The 21,792-nt window shown below is 34.7% G+C and overlaps 1 protein-coding gene across 1 annotated transcript; it reads right to left on the bottom strand.

Moving 5' to 3' along the window:
* Positions 1-1,869: 1,869 nt before the first annotated feature.
* On the bottom strand, positions 1,870-20,169 carry LOC126978945 (uncharacterized). The gene is made up of 8 exons (XM_050828073.1): positions 19,983-20,169; positions 16,714-16,866; positions 15,727-15,862; positions 15,155-15,282; positions 13,222-13,347; positions 12,159-12,323; positions 10,544-10,768; positions 1,870-2,015 (listed from the first exon to the last, which is right to left on the bottom strand). Exons 1-8 carry the CDS (start codon positions 20,167-20,169, stop codon positions 1,894-1,896), a joined length of 1,242 nt encoding a protein of 413 aa, XP_050684030.1. The 3' UTR covers positions 1,870-1,893.
* Positions 20,170-21,792: the final 1,623 nt, after the last annotated feature.

Here is a 21,792-nt window from a genome sequence, read left to right as displayed (position 1 = left end):
AAAAGATGTCTATTGGAAGAAATTAATTTGCTTTAGATTTCGTGTATTAATAGTTTTCGTAATAGATCCATAATTGATTTCTCTGAATATATTTTATGTGCAAAGTGTAGGTAACTAACCACCTAACAGCAATAGATGTGGTTTATTAAAGTTAAAGGTAATAAGTATTAATTAATACGAAATGAATATTTAATGCATAATAACGCAAAATATCTGTATACATAGTGCTACGCAGCGCTACATCACACTACACCATTCTTCATTGCGCTACGTACAGCTACAACGTATTGTATCCAGTTTACTTCGTGATATAATATGATAATCATCTCATATGATATTTGTTTATTTGGATCATCAACATTATATATATTACAGATTTATATAAACTTTTGCCAGATACAATTCTGATGTACCTAATATGTAAGAATTAAAGATGAACACATGCGATGGAAACAAAAATTTATTATTATTTCGATATATAAGGAACTGCTCAACAACTTACAACTTACACTCCATACAATTCAACTAATAAATCTATACAGCATTAAGATGGAATTATTGATTGCAAGTTCTATGAGAATAATAATCGAATAAATTTAACCATTAAACACTCCCATTAATCCCCATCCCTACAGTAACTGACAAAAGTATCAAACTATATTTGACAGACAATAGTGGTTGACAAATGAAAAAATGTTATCGATATTTTTGTCGATAATTTAGGTCAGTGTATTTAAATAAATGGTATAATATTATATGTATTTTGCTATGGGTTTGTTTGTTTCAATATCCTCTTCATCATTATAATATTTTCACCGCCACAGTGTTCAACTTCAATCTTTTTTGTAGATTTCTTTATCTGCGCAACAGGAGGTAATGCACAGATAAGAAATAAAATATGTTAAAGGGTTGTGCAATTACCATAATCAAGAGCTTTTTATTCTATATAATACAATAGTACAAATACAATAGTATTTAATCACATAAATGCTACTTAGTACTTTTATACTGATAAATAAAGCAATTTGTGCGAAATAATTCCCTAACCGTTCCACGATATTAAAAACGCATAACGTTAATGTTCAAGTGTTCACTTCTGCCGGCATTATAATTTTTTTTTAAATAACAGCTGCTACTGATGTCACCTGACTATGTCAGATTGACCTGCAATCATTACTGTTATTAAAATATATTTTTTTCAATAAAGAAACCATGCATAACTATTATTATTAACGTGTATATATTCGGTTTATATCATAACCGATTTTTGATAGTCGGGTTGTTCGTTATGCGTGGCACATCACTATACTACTATATCATGTACCCATCCATGAAGAATAACATTATCGGTATGATGGTTTACGTAAAAAAATACAAAACTTCATAGGCGTGAGCTGTCAAAAGTAGGCGTGTATTGGCCAATTATAGGGCTGCGTTATAGTTTGCGTATGTGTACGAATGCTTGTCTTGTGCATGTATTACAAACATCGAGTGGCGACAGTGGTTCACATACAAAATCCGCGTAATGGCCATTCTAATGTTTTTTAACTGTTCTGTGATGTGAATAGATGGGCTATTGAACAAACTTATTGAAGTTATGAATCGTTTTTATTATTTTATCTTTTTTATGAAATAGAAGGACACGGATGATCTGAAGGCAGTGATCTCCTAAACTTTCTTGAACACTAGACAATCTCAGGAATCAGTTACTTAAGAACTGTGGAGGAGCGCCACACATCCAGAGCGTAGGGTATGATACGTGGTGGAATTTGTTGGCTTCAAGTCAAACAGCTTTCGAATCGTACTCATTTATTAACAATTTATTAATAAGTCATAATTTAAATATAATTCCAAAATATACTGCAGGCTGTAGCTGTGACAAGCTAAAAAAAATCAAATAACATTATTGGTACAAGGCTGTTGAACGTAGTTTAAACAGAATCCTCTGTTGTCTATGTCTACCGGTGCTTCTACGCTGTCTGTGTGAAACCAAAGACGAAATGGCTTAACTGTACCTGAAATAAGATAATAACACAGATTAAAGAAGATTAACGAAGATTACAATTTTTGTTGATGGAATGAATGTCAGAAGGGAATTATCGACCGAAAACTATTAAAATACATATCCAACGTCATATGGTCACGCACCTGCTTCGGAACCTGCTGTCTAATTCGTATACCCAACTGTTATACCTATTTATATTTCTGAGCAGTTAAAAAGAACAGAGATACGTCATGTAAGAAGTTTTTGTTTATTGATTTATTTCTTTTTTGTCACCATTTGTCACTGTACTATTTTTTATGAACGTGGTTTTGAACTGCTCGAGGCACATTAAAACTAAAACTGATTAATTCTATTAAGTCTATAACATTTTTGAAGTTCAAACATCTTTAGGTGCCTTATTATTTTGTGGGTATTCAATGAGACTGAGTTATTACGGTCGGCTATGCAACGCCCGTTATAGTAAAGACGGGCCCATACTAATGAAGGAAGATCGGCTAGAAAAAAAATAAATGGAATAAGTTAAACACAATTATAATGGTCCATCCGGTCTTTAAAAAGGATACATTTCGGAAGTGGCTAACTACAGGCTTATTGCTATTATTTCTTTTCTCTCCAAAATCAGAGCTTTCTTAGAGGGTCACCCGTTAATCAACGACAGATATTATGCCATCTTCTTCCCCCAGGAATGTATGTTGGACGCCTCCAACATGCATCGCTATACAGATGACAGTACTGGAGATACCGAATATACGGGCTTGTGTCTTCTTTCGAGCCCTGTCTTAAGAAAGTCGTGGTATCAGGTAAAATTAACCTCGTTCATTGAATACTCAATTTTGAGTGTTAACAACCAAAAAACAGTAAGTATCGTAATACTGGGTCTCAAAATCTCGATTGCCAATTACGCGGTAATCTGGAAGGCAAAGACGAATTGAGTTCGAAGAAAGTGGTAGATATAACCATTCCCACATTCTAGTGCTCTGCAAAGCGCAGCTCACAACACATATGGAGTAGTGCTCTCATCTCTGGTCTGGTTCATCTCAGAATCAGCCCAGAGATGTTCGACTGTTGAATAGTTCAACTATTTGACCATCTGCAATGTAGAGCTGCTCGAATGGGGTATCCACGGTTCTGTGAACGGCTAGATTAGTTGGCGTTGCGTACAGACGTCATTTCAATATGTTTCTTCTACCGAATTTATCACTGGGAGAGTTTTTCCTACTCCTTATTCCTACCGCTTAATTCTATCTATGTACGACACGCTTCAAACTTGGATATCATCTTCATTATCTGGATGTATGGCGTTCATCTGCAGTGAGGTGTTCTAAGATTTTTTTCCATGTACTACCAACCTATGCATTGAGCTTCCGTGCGCGGTGTTTCCGGGTCCATTCCTATGGTATTGCAGGAGGTTGTGGATGATATGCAAGTCCATATTTTTTTTTATTTAAATGTTTAATAATTTTTGTCATTCATATTATTAAACTGGTCTGGGTCTAAAGCACACAAGTACTTTATAATTTACGACTAAACAATGAGAAATAGTATAAAGTTTAGGTATAGTTAAGTTCAATTACTTGCCGTAACGGAGTCGTTCTCATTTTCTTATTAATTGAAATGTTACTTACATTTCGATAAAGGAAATGAACGCAATCGAACTCTTAATAGAAACGGCATTCTTAATTTAAATCGCGGAAATTACTTCTCAAGTGACCTCTCTGCAGTTCTGCACATTTAGAACTTTACGCTTTAGAAGCTATTAAGTATTTTATTTTTTCTTAACTTTATACTTTATGTATACCTTCATTTACAATAATATGCTAAATAAGCTTTATATTAAGGGGGCAAACAGAAAAAGGTTTAACTTAATGGAAAGGAAAACCAACCGTAATGAAAATCCGGCCAAGATATGCTTAAGCCTTATATGCTGAGCCTTTAAGATGGGTATATGCTGTGTATGTTTGAAGATAAGTACTTAAACGTGGCTGTGCGAGACAAAAAGTCCTTGCTAAATACGTGGTTATGGAATCCCAGACATGTGATGAAAGTGAAAGTAAACATTTACGAATTTCATGAATTCCAGCTAATGGTACTAACCTGAACAACTAAAATGGCATCATCGCATGGTTAAGCTGTCGTGAAAGTAGGATTCAAATAAGTCGTGAAGGATGCATCGCTAGATCGATGTTGTCCTGCGACGTGAGCATTCGATGGGCACTGCACTCCTAATTAGTTAACATTGTACATTGCCAGAAGACGAAAGAAGACGAAGAATCTGGTATTTTTCGGGATATGTCGTCAGTATAAGATCTGTTAAGGAAGTCTTATAGCTATCCCAATCTGAAAGTCACGTAAGTGACTCGACCAAATGGAACAATCTAGGGCCTGCCTCCAAATGAATAATATTAAATAAATAATAATATAATAAATAAAAAATTATGAACATATTGTCATTCCCTGTGGAGTGTTCACAATCCATTCGAAGTACGATCGTCAAAGTTACCAAAGACTACTAAGCACTTATACACTCCCCAACGAATACAGATATACCGTTGTGAAGCATAAAGATTTGCTATTTTTTTTACCCGGGTTATGTTAAATGCGCTGTGTCCTAGGTGGTGGTGAACAGGATAACGTTGGTAAATATTTCCCCGATGATGCAAAAGTTCATGTTTGCATTAAGCGTCGTGTCAAAGTGTTGTTTCCTCATATGTATTCTATGATAAACTTTTTATGCCCACCTCAGAATACGACGAGTGGTTAAAGTCAGACGGCTAAGGGAGGCATTCTCCGACTCTGGTGGTACCTCCCTGAGATAAAATCTCTTCGTGGAGCCGTGTCAGATTGTGGTGGAGGGATGGGCGCTGATTCTTGATCAGCCAGGTACTTTTGTCGCGGGAGGCCATGGTCTATAGATTTTTTGCATGAGGCTGCCGCGCGCGGCAAGGCAGAGCCACGGATGGGCTCCAAGAAGAAGTGAAGTCGAACAGAGACTGCACGTGCCTAACGCGGCTTATATTATAGCCAGTTTTTCATGAGAGCGTACGTTCGGAAAGCTATAGCCACCACTGCCTTTATATTTTTCGACTTGTACAAAAACAGAAAACGAAAACAAATTGCAGGGTGCCAAGAGCAAGAAGAGTTGTGTTGACCGCCTTTGGATTTTTAGTTCTGTGTTCAGAATGTTGAGGAAACCCTTACTATTACAGCCTGGAAAAGATTCCGTCGTTCGTCGAACAAGCGAGACAAAACATAACCGTGTAGAGTGCGTGCTGCAAACGTACCGAGGCTCTTTTGAGCATGGCCAAAAACCGACAACATTCAGATCGGGCTGCGACACGCTCGAGCGAGGCACGTCTTGACCGACCGAGGATTTGCCTCGCACGGCTGCTCGCTCAGTCAGTATTCGGCTATCTACGTAACCTAACTAGTATTGTATTAATGTAGTCTAGCCCATTCTTCGAAAAACTTCACATAAAAAAGCTCTTAGCTCACCAATGGGCATGGAATCCTCGCATGAAGAGAAACTGATGCTTGTCCATTGATGATTAACATAAAATTATATAAATTTGTTTGAACTAATCAATAATAGTACGGAACAATAAAGAAGAATAAAGTGGAAGGACGGTTCGAGAACATTCTTAAGATCGGTTAATAATTAAGAGCACTTGGAAACGAGTTAGTTTGGAAGCGAAATACAGCGATATGAAACGAAGTACAAGAGAGAGAGTTTGTAAAGACTCTTTAAGAAACTTTTGGATTGCGGCGTAACTACTTTATTAACAATTTAAAACTTTTGTATGGCTCTCACAGGCGTAATGGTTAGTATAATTTGCGATTACGAATGAAAGAACCTAACATTTTTTAACATTAATTTACCTTCAACCTAATTAAAGTACCTAATTTATTTGGTAATTATATGTAGATGCATAAAAGATAATGTATTTCTTGTTTTATACCAATGCTATCACTGATTTAAGAACAAAATGGTGATCTGACTGAGAAGGAAGATAAATTCTAAAAGAGGCCGTGTCACCGATAGGGCTGTATGTTTCACTTCAATACGTGTATACAATTTCTTTGAGCGCATTATATATATGTGGGGTATGTTCTTGAACACCAAAATCTTTCACATTTTCAAATTTTTTCTGTCAGAAAATAAATCTAATAATCAAATTTCTGAGATTTTTGACAAAATTTCCAGCCACTGCCTTATCTAGCTTAACTTCCTATTAGCTCACGTTGCCATATGGCAACGGAATGAGGCCAACTTTAAGTACGCTATTATGAAGTTAGCGCACAATACATTAATATTACATAGCAGTGGTCAGTGATTTCCCTTGATATATTTTATAAGCTCTGTATATATAGCATTTCCTTCAGCCGCACATGTACCTACTGACGCTTCATTTGATAACCTACTCATGTCCAATACCTCACTGTACTGCAACTGTTTTTAAATTAAAGCGGGGTTGCATCGTATTAGCTGTTAAGAATTAAGGCAAATTTAACGTTAACATTAAAGACTTTAACATAGACTGCACAATGTGTTGCACCATTGTATTCCTTGGCATTGTCAAAGTTAAAGTAAAAAAGTGTAATATCAAGTCAATATCAAGTCAATATCGAATATTTATTGGAAACTTTTGACAGGTCGCTATTTAAAATTGGCAATAACTTTAACTGGCGAAGATTGGACGGTTACGGTTAACAGTTAAAGTTATGAAGTCACATAAAATCGTCAAATGTTGCAACAAATTTTTTGCATAACCGGTACTTTAACATGTTTGTTATTGCTAAAGTTAAGACTTAAATTAGGTCTTTTAGTTAGCCTTAAATTAGTATTGACAATGAGATAACTGATAAAGATAATATCCATTTGCATTATTCCTTGAGAATATGTAAGAGGTACACCGCATGAAATGTTGATAACAAGCAGAGCATATGACAAATTTTAATTTCCGGTATTTTTGCGGTACTTTTTATGTACATATTTATTTATTTTTTGGAAAACAAACAGCTTAAGTTATATACACATTGTAACACATAATTTATATTTCACAAACCAATAAAGTTTCCACTTAAATATAAACAAAGTAATAGTGAATATGATACAAAATATAACGATTTAATATACAATTAAACATAAGACGAAAAAAGTACACAAAAATACAAATGAAACAAAATTTATCAAATTTATCGGTTGGACATATTTTAAGGATGTTTAAGATATTCGTTAATTTTTTTAGTAAATGTTCGATAGCTGCTATGAAAAATATATATAGCTATATAACACTAGATCAAAAATTAAGTTTTTATTTTTGGTTTTTGTCTTGGTGATATGACGTTTGTTAGAGTAAAGTCGGTTCGAATCGGCCAAAGAAGACTCGCTCGATGAGCATAGTTGTATTTGGTATTACTTAGCCTTGATGAAGATTTCACTTTAAATACCAGTATGAGCCTCCTTTGCACCGGGTGCCAGCAAGATGGGCTGAAGGGCGCCGTAGCTAGTGAAATAAATGAGACTTCAGAACTTATATCTCAAGGTGACGAGCACTGTTGTAGTGCCGTTCAAAATTTTTGGGTTTTCAATAATCCTGAGCGGCACTTGCCTTGTAATGGGCAGAGAGTATCAATTACCATCAGCTGAACGTCCTGCTCGTCTCGTCCCTTATTTTCATAAAAAAAACACTTATGTCGTGTGGATTTAAGCAAATCACTTTAATTTTCTAAGAGTTTGGTTCGTTATTATGAGTCATTACATCATCAGACGTTACGTATTAAGTTTTTCAAGAATCACGAGCGGCTCTGCATTGTAAATCTTGTAAATTGTGTCTTGCTCATCTCGACAATATTTTTCATAAAAAATAAATAATTTCAAGTAGGAAATCCCCTTTAAAGAAAAATATATGTATGATGCGTCACATGTTATAATTACGAGTATTTCCACACGAAGCTTGTAATTAGTTTAAAACAATAGTGACTCCCTATTGTATAGCGTGTTCTACTTAGCATATTACGTAATTAGAAGCTTGCCTGAGGGATTTAATTAATATGCTCATTACAACTTTTTCAACGCAAGGTTTCAAATCGTAAATGGAATTGGCTTTTGACGGTTTCTGCTCGTTACCCCGTTTGATTGGAATTTTATTACGTTCCCTCCGAAATTTTTTGGAATAAAGTTATCACATTACACTAGCGATATGCTGTCATTTTTTAAGGTCGGTTGAGGAGTTTACAAAATATTTGCATTATGTTACGATTTTAGTTATTTAATATTCCAATTACTAAATTAAATTCTAATTAACTCATTTCGAAGGGTTATTACAGTATTGATGATTACGTGAACGATATTAAATTTGGAATTTAATGGTTTATACTATAGTTGTTATTTTTTATGGATTTTATGGTTCAGCCCTGTGTTATTTTACAGAATTGCATTATTTTTAAAATATATATTTGTAAACTTTTGTTAAAGTAACATGTATTTGAATTGTATTTTTGGATTACGTCGATTACGACGTTCTCGAGCAATCTGTTGATTTTATGTCAAAAAGTATCTTTGACTTTGACTATGACTTTAAAAATTAATCTAATTAATAATTATAATTATAGCTTTGTAACTCCCAAGCTAATGGACCTATTTGATAAGGTCTTTTTTGTTTGAAGGCCTATATGATGGTTGGTCCTTAAATAAAAATTTTTTTGTTATTCTTAAGGAAGTTCCATTATAGGAGCACATGTGATTATTTGAAAAAATAGTTTGTAGATTTTAATATAAATAATATTATGCCTTTTCGAAACGCTGTTCTCAAGGCGATTTAATATTTATTAACACCTCTTTCAGCGCGCAGTATACTTTTTTTCTGGGTACTGAATTATACTAAGTTATGCTCCTTTGGACATAGCCACCTTATTGTGACTCGTGACTCGTTGCATACACCTTTTTTTTTAATGAATACCTTTTGTAGACAAAATTTTCTTTTTTGATTGTACCCCATTGATCTGGTCTTATTTTGCGGCAATTTTTGCAACACCAGCTGCTATTTAAGTCAACTCAGAACGTACTAGTAGACATGCCAAATTTAGTTCCCCAAATAAGCAAATAGCATAGAACCATAAGGGTCATTGCAGAATCTAGCATGTCTGATAAAACTTTTTAAGGAAATGTTTTCTTCTCTACCTAAAAAAATAGCAACGTAAGTATAGTAAAGTTTTACCACAATAACTATCATCACTCAAAAGTAGATATAAATAATGCATAACATCAATCGCCTCAGGCGACACAATTTATCTTAGGAAATTTCCCTTACTTAACATTGAACTCAATACCTTACTTACTTTACTCTTACTTAGCATTGAACTCAATGAACATGATGGGTATATCGTTGTATTTATTATTTATAACATTAACAAATTTTGTACCGAGAAATTATGAGTAAAATATTAAACCCTTAATATTTCAGAGTCAGAAACCAATGTAAAACGTGCTAGAGTATGAGGTATTCATGAACATTTTAGTCTAATTCTCTCAAGTGATATTAATTTGTGTAATGCAGAAGTTACAACTTTGAATTTCAAATATGAGAATATATTTATGTAACTAGCCAAATAGTTTTAGTGAGCGTATTTGAAAGCACTGCGTTTGAATGCAAATTGCAAAGTTTTAAGCAATGAGATAGGTAATGAAGCCAGTTTGAGTTAGTTGGGGAGTTTTGCAGTTAGTTATACTGTTATCTTATTTGATAATATGAAATTATATGAAACCTTGATATTTATTTCATGCCTTCAGTTCATAAGAAAATTTGATTCGTCTTCGACAGTATAATACAGTTCCGCTCAAGATTCTTGAAAAACCCAAAACTCTGAGCAGCAAGGTAATTGCGTTCTTCACTGACATGATGAAATTTGATATTCACTCTCATTAGCCCATAAATTTCTACTGAAGTATGTCGACTAGGTTAGTATACAAAATACTTAAAATAACGGAACGGTAATTGTTGAATGACATTTCAACTTCAAAACGCATCTCAAAAGCCATCCGAACTTCTGAGACCTTCCTTGTTGTCGTGGGTGACTTCAACGCAAAACTGGGCAAATATAGCTACGAGGACTTGATAGTGGGGCAATTTGGCTTCGAAAATCGGAACACCCGAGGCAAGTCAGTCCTGATGGTGCCACCAAAATGAGATTGACTTCACTTTTTCGACCTTAAATGATGTATCTGTGATTGTGTGAGTGAAAAGGGGGGTTATCACCTCATAGCATACGATAGTTTTTTTCCTCGATATAATAAGCATGTTAGGCTTGAACATACGAATTTCCAAAATTAATTGTCATAATTTCATTGTTTTCTAGTAAATGAGGTTTTAGCGTATTTTGTTATCGGAGTAAGTGACACAAGACGATGGTGTATCTGTTGGTAACAGCATCATACGCTCGTAATAGTCACAGTATCATTTATTTCAAACAGCTCAAAAAGCGACTTTTACGTAGCGATATGTATCATTAATCTTTATGTATCCAGCACTTAATACTCACTTAGAACTGTAGCGGGTTGCATAGACAGATCAGCAGAGAAGGTGCCACCACAGATTCTGTCCGTGCAAAGAGCTTGCGCTGGTTGTATTCTTCCCACGTTTGCCGCACAGGGTACAAGCAGCCAATCATAGGCGCAGTTATTTGGACCAGCACCAGATCCGATCATGGAGTTTACTGGATTGTTACTATTGCCACCGATCGTAAAAGAACGCGACCTGTTGTTAACTGAAAACAAATAATTATTAAGAATATATAAAGTTATAATATATTTTATCCATTAAATACTATTTTTGTACAAATCATAATAGTCAACATTGGATATTTTAATTACCTATTGAAAGTTAAAATGTACCACTTTTTGGAAAATAAATAAAAAGGCGTGAGGCATAAAAACTCCGGCTAGTTTTTCTTTATTGTTGTGGTCATTAGGCTCAAATCGGCCTAACATGGGATTTTTTTACCGTTAAGCTTTTTTATATTTTATTCCAGTTTCTCCCTCTTTAATAACAAGTGTTTTTTATTATAGAAAGCGAAGATTTACAAACTGGTGATCACCACCGCCCACTTTCTCCTGCAACACAACAGGAACCACAGAATATTTGTTGGCCATTTAAAAGGGTGTACGCGTTTTTTCAAAAGGTACCCACATCTTATCGTCCTGAAATAACCATGCAAAGATGCCTGGTTATACACCAAACTGTGGAACGAACTTCGCATACACACGTGCAAGTACAATGACAAAAAAGACAGGGTAAAGCATTTAAGAAGGATCGCCATATATCCAAATTGGCAATGATAATATCCAAGTTTGTGTCGTGTGGAGGTGGAATACCGTAGCAGAAATTAGCTTAGACACCTCTTTGGAACACTTGAATACCAAATGAAGCGACATATATAAAGTAATTGATCCCGACAGTTCGAGAAGCTCTGGTTTTGCACGTGGTCAAATTGTTAAAGCCGATGAGAGCAATACTCCACAGGAGGCCGGACCTTCACTTTGTAGAACACTAGGCCTTGTCGGAAGTACTGTCGTGCTCTGCTAATGACACCCAGTTTCTTCGAAGTTTGACAAGGTTAATTTAAACCCATTCCTCAATCTTCTCAAGAGGAGAATCCATAAAAAGATATAAATTTATTGTGGCATAACAGTACTGGAGTACTCCCATCTGCGTAATGATGCATCTTCGATTCATACAGAATACCATTAATATGCTGAAGAATCATTATTGCAGATAGTACGCTGTCTTCGGGAACACCAGCGTTACCACTATACATTCAACCACACGTAGATACAGACATAGCCCTGAAAATATATCCGAAATGGGGATAGCAGACTTTAATAAGATAGCAGATATTCTAATAAATGCAGATACACCTGCGGTATATGCAAAATTAAGTATGCTCGATGAAAATCTGATGATAGTATTCACGGTTAATCGTCGATCACTATCGGTATGATCCTCTAAGATTAACCCCATCAGGATTCATATGAATCCTTGAATATATGTTCCAGATTCCTAATTTTTGAAATATTATTTACCTGTTATGCGTAATGGGCATGGGAGGCAAAATCATAAATTAAGTCCCATGCATTTATGAAGACTATTATACTTACCCGTATCAGGGCATGCAGTATACTGAATGCCGCAAAAATTTCTCTCCATCCTAACACATATTCCATAATCCTGGTTACTTAGTTGCCGTCCAAATGCGGGGTCATAATTGAATGATCGAAGTTGACCTGAAACTCCAGTGTAGTATTGGAGACAACCTTCGTCGGCTAAAAATATGTAAGAATATATTTATACATGGTGCTGATTACTACTCAACGCGTTGCTGAAGATATCTCCTAAACTAATATCCGCCACGGTTACAAAAGAGTGACTATTTTCATTAATTGTTTGTTCTCTGCGCTCTATAAAAAAAATAATATGACATCATGTTATGTCTGCTGCATACCCGGGTGTGTTTTTAATCTATACATACACGTATTTGGAATAGACATATCTGCTACGCTCCGTAGACGTAACCTTTTTTTGGGAAGGAGGAGGACAAATGAGCATACGGGTCATCTGATTTTATGTGATCACTGCTGGCGAAACTCTTGCAACACCGGAGGAACGCTAAGGAAAGGTAGGTCTATTTAACATGTCGACTTTTTTATGAGGTTTTAAAGACCATTTTCTTCTGACAACAACTTCCATTCAAATTACCTGGTATAACAATTAGTGTTCATTACATTAATGCAACAAAAGCAACGTCTCTACCCAGCCTCCGCGTTCTCTATCAAGCCGTTCACAGAGTACGGGATCCGAGTACACCAGACCAGAGACGAAAACAGTACTTTTTAATTTGTGGCCGTTATGAACCTTATAAAGCGCAACAATATTGGCCAACTTGAAGTAGTGCCAATTTCACTATGCCTTCCAGATGACAGCTGAATTGGCAAGCGGTTGACATTTCCAGATCCAATATTACGATACTACGCGGGACATTAGGGGAATGTTGTAAAAGGGTGGTGCTGTGATAAATGTGTTTATATATTGTTAGTATGCAAAATTGATTTATTATTTTTATATACATAATAATAACATATGGAGAGTATAGTTGTTTATATATGATATCAAAAAGTATTTATTAAAATTGTGTTCTTCATTATGAGTATATTTATATCTCACCCTTATAAATAGTACTGCAAGGTATCTGAGTGACTTTAACTTTCCATGTCCTTTCAAAAGAAATCCCACTTGTAACGATAGTTAACTTAACAGGATTTGTAGTTCCAACTCCAGCATCGATGTACACTGAAATAATTTATATTTATCTTATTAACAATAACAACATTTTACGTAATTTATATAAAAAACTGAATCTTATCTTAATATAATTTATTTAAAAACTGCCGAATGGAGTATTTAATGAAAAACTTATTGCACACATTTGAACGCTGTTGAGATAGTCAAGAAAAGTATTACAGGAACCTTGTTGCATTTAACTGCCAAAATCCTGAGGTATATATATATATATATATTTCTTATATCTAATCCGCAAAAATCTATTGAGAAAACTCTAATTTCAACAATACACAATGCCTTATCAAGAATGGATTTTAAAAAACTTGTAAAAAACCAGCCAATATTATGAATTTACTTAACAGTACGTTAAAGAATAACTAAGATTCATCTTTCACGTAAGGATTTCTACTAATCATTTTGAGAGTTTGATTAGCGGTTTCAATATAAAAGATTCACACACGAATGCAAGCGAAAGTGCAAAGTATAATATTAAATTATTTAATTGAAGCAGTAAAGCTTTTGGCACATTTTCAACCACTTGACATTTTAGCTGATATTGGCGCTAGAGTTTATGATCCAATTATGGTTGTTTACATGAAGGCATTTAATTTTGCTTAATTTAATCTCACAATAATCAAAAGAAATGTTGCACAGTAAATACACTCGGCTTACGAGACCGGCTGACTCCATCTTTATGACGTTAGCCACTTTACGGGGGAATCACACTCTGCATGAATATCACAAATACTCGTATATGTTAGGAACTGTAGTTGTAGTACAGGAACCAACTGCTCGTTTCTGCAGCTATCTTTTTTATGATAAAACTAATTTTAAGAGCATGTTGAAAGAGTCTGATTTGTATTAGCGATAGGTAGCTCACAAATTATATGTCGCTATTACCTGTTATGAATTACAGTATTATTAATATGTCATTTTAAAGGTAATAATAATGTAAAGAATTGATGTAAAAAAACTGGTATAATGCCACCAGCAGAGGTTGCCATCAATTCAATAAACGATTCTAGCTCACGGTAAGTAAATGTAAGTGCTAGAGAAAAAATGCGCAATTTTTTACAAATTTAAATAAAAATTGGTGTTATAATATATTATGTACTAATTATTCTTTTACGCTCACCTCTTATGCAATCTCTGCTTTTTTTAACAACCATGCATTATCATTACATGCGGAACGCCACACACTGAGATGATGTGGAAGATAATTAAATTTTTTCAAGTGGGTTGAGCGTGGAATTGGGCCGCAGAGGTCACACAGCTCTTTATGACTCACACTCCCACTGATAAATTTGGTAAAAGACAAACAACACAAAGCCAAATGATCGAGCTGTTAACAAAGTGGTGAATCCCAGAAAATTCGGGCAGCTCTGCGTTATACGCAGTAAATTCATTAAAAGATGATACTGAGTTTGATCTGGAAGGGTCTATTTGTTTCTGAGTTTCTGTGAAGCAAATTTGGCTTTGCTTTCCAGTTAACTGCAGAATTGGCAATCGTTCGAGATTTCGAAACTCAGTATTTCGGCAAAAGTGAGACATTAAGGGAAGGGGATACTACAAGTGGGGGTTTATTGTAGTGAATTCTAAATATGAGTCATCTAGGGCTTATATTGAGGTTAAATTTACCCCGCGACCTTCTTAGACATACCAACATTTATAGACTTTGTGAGGTGTGTTATCTCCAAGGCTGTAACCCTCCGACGTCCAAAAATTATAGTACAGTTGAAATTAGTGATAATGATTGTTATTCCATGTAAATGTGAGAGTTATATGAAATATTGTAACAAAGAATGTGAAACTCAACTGTGATTGCCTTGATTTACGCCGCAGATTGCCGGAACAGGATTACCTCCAGATACTATGAACTGGTCTTGATTGCAAACATGGTTAGATTTCTCCGGGCCGGCGATTGTAAAACGGTCAAAGTCTAATCTAAAATAAAAGAAGGTCATTGAGGAGTTTATGTATTTAATGATTAATTTATATAAGAATTATTATTATTACTTATTGTGGTACTGAGTAGAACTGAGGGTAGGGCTTAAATTAGATGGCAGATATGTCAATAATTTAAACTATGCCGATGACATGGTACTGCTCAGTCCCTCAATAAAAAGTTTGAAGAGAACACCACACAAGCAATTCAATGTAGAAAATCGAATGAAAACACGGGAAAATTTCCTCCATCAACAATCCCGGCAGTTGAATGACATCAAAATATTTAAATAAAAATGTTTATTTAACTAAAAAAGTATTCAAAAAACGACTGGAAATAGAATCTGAAAACAAAATTAAAGCACGTTGTCATATTAAATAACATTATAGGGATATCGTTGTCAGTTTATTGAATACTTAAAATATAATAAACTTTTTTGTTACCTTATTTGGCACACATCCGGGTGTGACTTTATAACAGTAAGTTCACAGGAGCCAGTACCGTCGTATGGCGATGGGTAACCAGAGTTTACGAAATAAGTACCATTCTCTGCTGTTGTACTTCCGCATGATATCATAACTATAAAATATATAACATTTAATCATACTCATACATATTTTATCTTAATATTATGCTCGTTTCTAAAACAGGATCTTTTTCTGTATAGTTGATATAGTTGCAGACGATAGCTTAAAGTACTGTTTTACCTTACTGAGATAAGTAGACCAATCTTTTTAGACTTTGTCTCTTCTAAATAACCACGGAACTAAACGTCGTTAGATATATCGATGCCAAATATGCCGATACAGGCTGTGGCAGTTTCGAAAGAAGGGTTTGACAAAGGGCGGCTTTTTAGCAATGAATGCACCTATATTTTCTTAGGGTTGAACCGGACAAAATATTGGCTGTTCCCGAAACATTGCCTAGCATAGTCTTGATGTCAGACAGAAGTTTGTTTGAGTTCTCGTCGACGCTATCCCGAGAGATGTTGGCACAAGCGGTGTAAGAAACATGTCGTATCCTTTGCATAGTAATGAATACTGTAGATTTCGTAGTGTAGGCTGTCGATAAGACCATGCAGACTCCAGCATTTATAGGTTTAAATTATCTCTTTAATCGCTTACGCGCGTCCATGAGTGCACTATAGAAGAAGATTCGCAGCTGAGAGACCTTGAGGGAAATCGTCCCGGCAGTCATTGACATCCCAAGAGCTGGCGTTTAACAATTGAGTTCATGAACACTTATAATTTGACCAAATATTACCTCCGGCATGTCACACTCTTTGGTCAATGAGAGCCAAGTTGGTCGTGAATAACCGTAACATTAATCTAATCTCAGAATTTATTAGTAAAATATTGTATTAACTGAATCTAAACACATAATAATAAAATTAAGATTTCAAGCAAGTTTAAACTTATCGTTCTACTTACATATACAGCACAATCCGAATCCATTTGCACAGTATCCATTAGCTGATCCGCCTCGTTGGGAGCACTCTCTCGCTGTCATACAAGTACCGTTATCTCCAGATGCACCCGCGCATCCTCCGTTTGGAAACGTCACAACCGTGAAAAGTGAAAGAACTAGAAAGTTAATTAAAGGATACTTTCAGCCGCTGAAATACTCAAACTAAAACGTATGGTATGGTTTTACCGACTCCCTTTTGACATTTTTACAAAGAAAATGGTTATTTTATAAACTAGCTTAGCTGCTCTTGCTTTACGATGATGGTGATGATATCAACATTATTTTAATTTATCACCCGGGCTATTTTAACTCCGTTTCTCGATACTAACGTATTCGAACTATGCCACTACTATGTACCGGTTTTCTGTGCGAGCGTAATACTTAGTCTGGATAAATCTGGTCCATACCTGCTTTCTTCATTGGACGGCAGCAGTAAGTGTCCCACATCAAACAGCCCTAAGTCCCCTCTTACAATACTCTTGGGCCTGGCACTCCCCTATTCTTATGCCGCCCCAGTGAAGCACAGGGAAAACGTTAAAAATTTCAAAGAAAATATAGAAAAACGTTGCAAAATAATCAGTAACCATAAATTCAGTTCATAAAAACCTCATTAAGGTTTCATCTAAAAGAATTGACATCCAATATAATGTTAAATTGAAAAGATTAGCGATAAAAGCATATATGAGAAGTGATAGAACCACCATGACGTTCACCTAATGGTAAGGGATTTTTGAAAAATCCTAAATATGAGCAACTCCGCGAATGCGCGCAGCATGTCTCATGGTGACTAGCGCAATAGCGGTTGAAGTAGGGCAAATGTATCCCTAGCCATGTTAAGTCAATAGCTACGGAGACCTTAAAACCTCTCCAAACAACCCGTGGGACCATTCAATCAAAGATGCACAATGATGCGATTTCATTCATGTCAATGTCTGATACAATCCTAAGATTTTGATATTCTTGCATAACATTTTAAGATATACAGTAATCATTAAAAAATCTTTAAAACTTAAACACAAACACGCAGAAACATATCAATATCAAACATTATATTTAGTATACTAAGTACTTCTGCTATCTCACGGAATGGCTTTTGCGATAATACTGGGCACCACCAAACAGCTACCCAAACTACTCTATTGCTTCTTAAGTGGTTATGTACAGTATTCATGTATTTAATTTTAAGCTTATGCTACATAAAGACCTTTATAAACTAACTAACTGAAACGCTAACTTATCTATGGCTAAGCTTCGCATAAGCATCATCAGGGCCATACTCTGATGATGCATTTAACATGGGTATAACTATTTGTCAGCCATTGTAATATCCGGTTATGTTGCTGGACATGTTGTTAGAGCTAACAGTTAATTATTTCTTGTTACTTTGATACAAATTGATTTTTTTTATCGCATACTATTATATGTATCGCATTATTTAACTTAGGGACTGGTCTTCTCGTGGTTCGATTTTCAAGTCAAAGTTTCCTTTACGGGAGCTATTATGGTACAAATTCGTATCGTCGCATACACGATATGCCCTTAATGAATCCCTGCCGTTAAAGGGAGAGTGGCTCGATTTAAATGCTTATTGTCTCGATACGAATGTAAAAAGTACAGGCAACTGAATAAAATTTTTAACATTGAAGAAGCACTTCAACAACCAAAGTGTATGCTCATGGCTCTAAAAAAGTTTCACAGGTGGTCGAAAAATTGCAAAGTGATCGTCATCCTGCATCAGTCATGGTTTAGTAGAAAAATGAAGTGAAGACATTCACAATGTATATCAAAAGACTGTCGTCATCATATTGTGGAATCAATACGTTTTTTTTAAATGTTACTTAAACTTTTAATCTGCACCTGGTCACAAGGCACGATCTAGCTAAGCTTCACGTTCTGGAGTTCATAAGAACTGATAACTAACCCAGATCTGAACCCGTGGGACTACAAATTATAGTCAGCTTTAAAACACATAGCCCAAAATCAGTGCTATGTCATAGCCACGGCCGTGTCACAGATAATCCTGAGTCGGTGACCCATTTTCTGCACTGCACAGGAACTCTCCAATATTAAATCTATTACTATTTAAATACGTTCTTTTTTGGTTTGTTTTGTACTTTTATCTTTTTATATTACATAAGTGTATCCTGGGAGTGTTTTGTGAAATAAAATAAATGTTTTTCTTTCTTTCTGTTTTTCTATTTTAAATGACACACGAGTCGCTTGAGAGATATCTGTAGTAATAATGAAATTTCCCATGGACACAGGGCGTAGCCTACAGTTTCGTGGCCCGACATATTAAATGCCTAAATGCTTAAATATATAAATGCCGAGAGTATACATACAAATATTTATTAAGATAACATTACATCATAAAAATTAATGAATTTTTATTTGTAACATAATTTATGTGTAGGTTAAGTAAAATAGCATAGATGACAAAAATAAATGGATAATGCAATGAAAATATTTGTATAAAGCAATAGTAATTATTAACATAGTTGTACATCTGTTAAAACGAAACATAACGGATATAGAACGTAAATATAACAAGCAACGTACTTTGATTTTATAGTTAAATAGGTTAAGGCTTAGCCTGGGTTAATATAATAACAAACATGTTACAGTACCGGTTAAGCAAACAATGTTTTGCACTTTAACTGTTAACCGTAAAGCTATTGTTAATGTAAAATAGCGAGCTGTCAAATAAATATTCGATATTGACTTGATAGCTGCCCGATGCCAGAAGATCCCACTGCACGATTCTGCAGGTATGTGTTTTTTTGATAAAACTAATTTCAAATGAATGTTGAGGGAGTATGCAATGTATTAGCGATAAATTACTAATTACCTGTAATTAATTTACTAGTATGAATTGCAACTATATGTTTTTTTTTTAATTTTACTAAGACTACAGGAAATTGCGGTCTATTTTTTATAGGTAACAATCATTAATTTTTGTTTGAAGTCGCATTGGTGCACAAAGGAACGAAAATGAAAACGAATAATTATATAGAAAAACTAGCCGTCTTGGCAAACGTTGTATTGCCATAAATTATAAAAGTGTATGTTAGTTGTAGGATAGTTTAGTTTAGTGCAGGCAAAACTTTTTTATTTATTTATTCATTATTTTCCGGTTAGGTTTTATTGTGGCGCAAACATTAATAATTGTGATAAAATATACAAAACTTAATTATAAATATAATAAAATATAATCTTTAATCGATATACTTACATCTGCTATCCCTTTGAGGCCAAAATCGCGTATCATGGTATGTTTTTCTGACATATGTTCGGTTTGAATTTGGTATATTATTCAAAATACCTCTTTTATTGAAATTTTTTATTTCTCTATTCACTTCAATGGATTTGGTCGAATAAATAACACAACTGATGCAAAGCACAACATATGCTAACGACATGTTAAGTCGGTAGAGAAAACAATATAAATATGGATGATATATATACATATACAAATATCAACAGTTCAATGGGAAGGGGACACAATAGTGTTAAATTTCTCCTAGTATTGTCAGTTTGTGACAATGCTCTCTTAATGATAATTTCTTTGACCATGTGTTTATTACGCACATTTGAAGCTAGCAGTGTGGAACGTACACTTTTACTACCGTTTACTGAATGTGCTTTGTTATTGTATTTTACCATAAACTTTATTCTTCAAATGGACTACGTATCCGCTCTTTAAACAAATAACCAACTTCTATACAACTACTGTCAATTTCTGTACTTCTCCTAGTTGTAACATACGAAATATGTGTTTGTTTGTAAATTAGTAATAAAATTTACGCCATTGTTTTGGTGTATGTTTATTTGGCGGGTTGAAGGCTGGATTCGATAATGACCTGCTTGCATGCAGCTAATATAATTTGTATTGTAGTAATAGTGTATTTCTATATAATTTCAATAACATTTGAAAATGGAGGTTGTTTTTACAGGAATATCTACATAAAAGTTTGTTGCGCAATGTATAAGAGCACGAAAAGCATCAGCAAAACATCCAGCAAGCAAAAGTAAACAGTCTGTGCACTTTACTATGGTTACTGCGTAAAATAAGGTCTCGAAAACTGTACAGTATACACATTTACATTTAAATTAGTAATTATTAGTAAATGGTTAAAATCGCATAATATTACAACTGACAATGGAATAAAAAAAAAGTGTGTGTGTCAGCTCCGACGCACTGGAGCTTACTCCACAAGAACGACTGTCTTAGAACAGGTACTAAACAAAATCAAGTCCATTGGAGTCGGTTGCAAACAGACATACAGCAGAAGCTAATAAAAGCGTATTAGTTAAAAAATCAAATAAATCCTTAACGCTCAAAATATGCTAGGAAATGCCCAAACACAACTCCTGTTAAAAGCGGAACTCAAAATTCCAATTTTAAAAGGTCCATCCAGTAAGTTACATTTTGGCACTCCCTTATAGGTATATTAAGCTACATGCGTAAGCTATTACGTAGTGTACTATGTATGCTGGCTACACACAAGTATAAACACAAAGACAACTGAAAAGTGAAAGTGCGCGAGAAATGATGCGCACCAAAAACGTTACTATCCCATTTGATGAGTAGGTTTTACTCTCCATATTTTTCTCATACCGGGCGCCTTATATGAAAATCGATTCTGAAGGAGTAAACTCCACAAACACTGCCTACTGTGCTGCAATATACAAAATTTATGTTCTTCTTAACTTTCAATCGAATGGGACTATATAATATAGGGTACGATTAACGGTAGTAAAATAAGACACAAGATTTTACTTTTTTATCAATAAGACTGATAGCAGAAATTCGTGTGTAATAAGAACATATTGTAATTTCGTAAGTGATAGACTTTATTATATTATGATGTTGTTACACCTTATGTTAATTATAAGAGATTCATTGTGATTCTTTTCTTTTGAGTGGTGTTGGTAGAGCTATATTCAATTGTTTTAATGATTCCATCAGAGAGTGACTTTGTATGCTGCCACAGTTACTCCAATCCAGATTATATATCTCTGTCATATAATCTGTTGTCATC

Source organism: Leptidea sinapis, chromosome Z, assembly GCF_905404315.1.
Source record: "Leptidea sinapis chromosome Z, ilLepSina1.1, whole genome shotgun sequence".
Taxonomy (NCBI): domain Eukaryota; kingdom Metazoa; phylum Arthropoda; class Insecta; order Lepidoptera; family Pieridae; genus Leptidea; species Leptidea sinapis.
The sequence above is the reverse complement of the archived record's forward strand: the minus strand, read 5'-3'. Positions and strand labels throughout refer to the sequence as shown.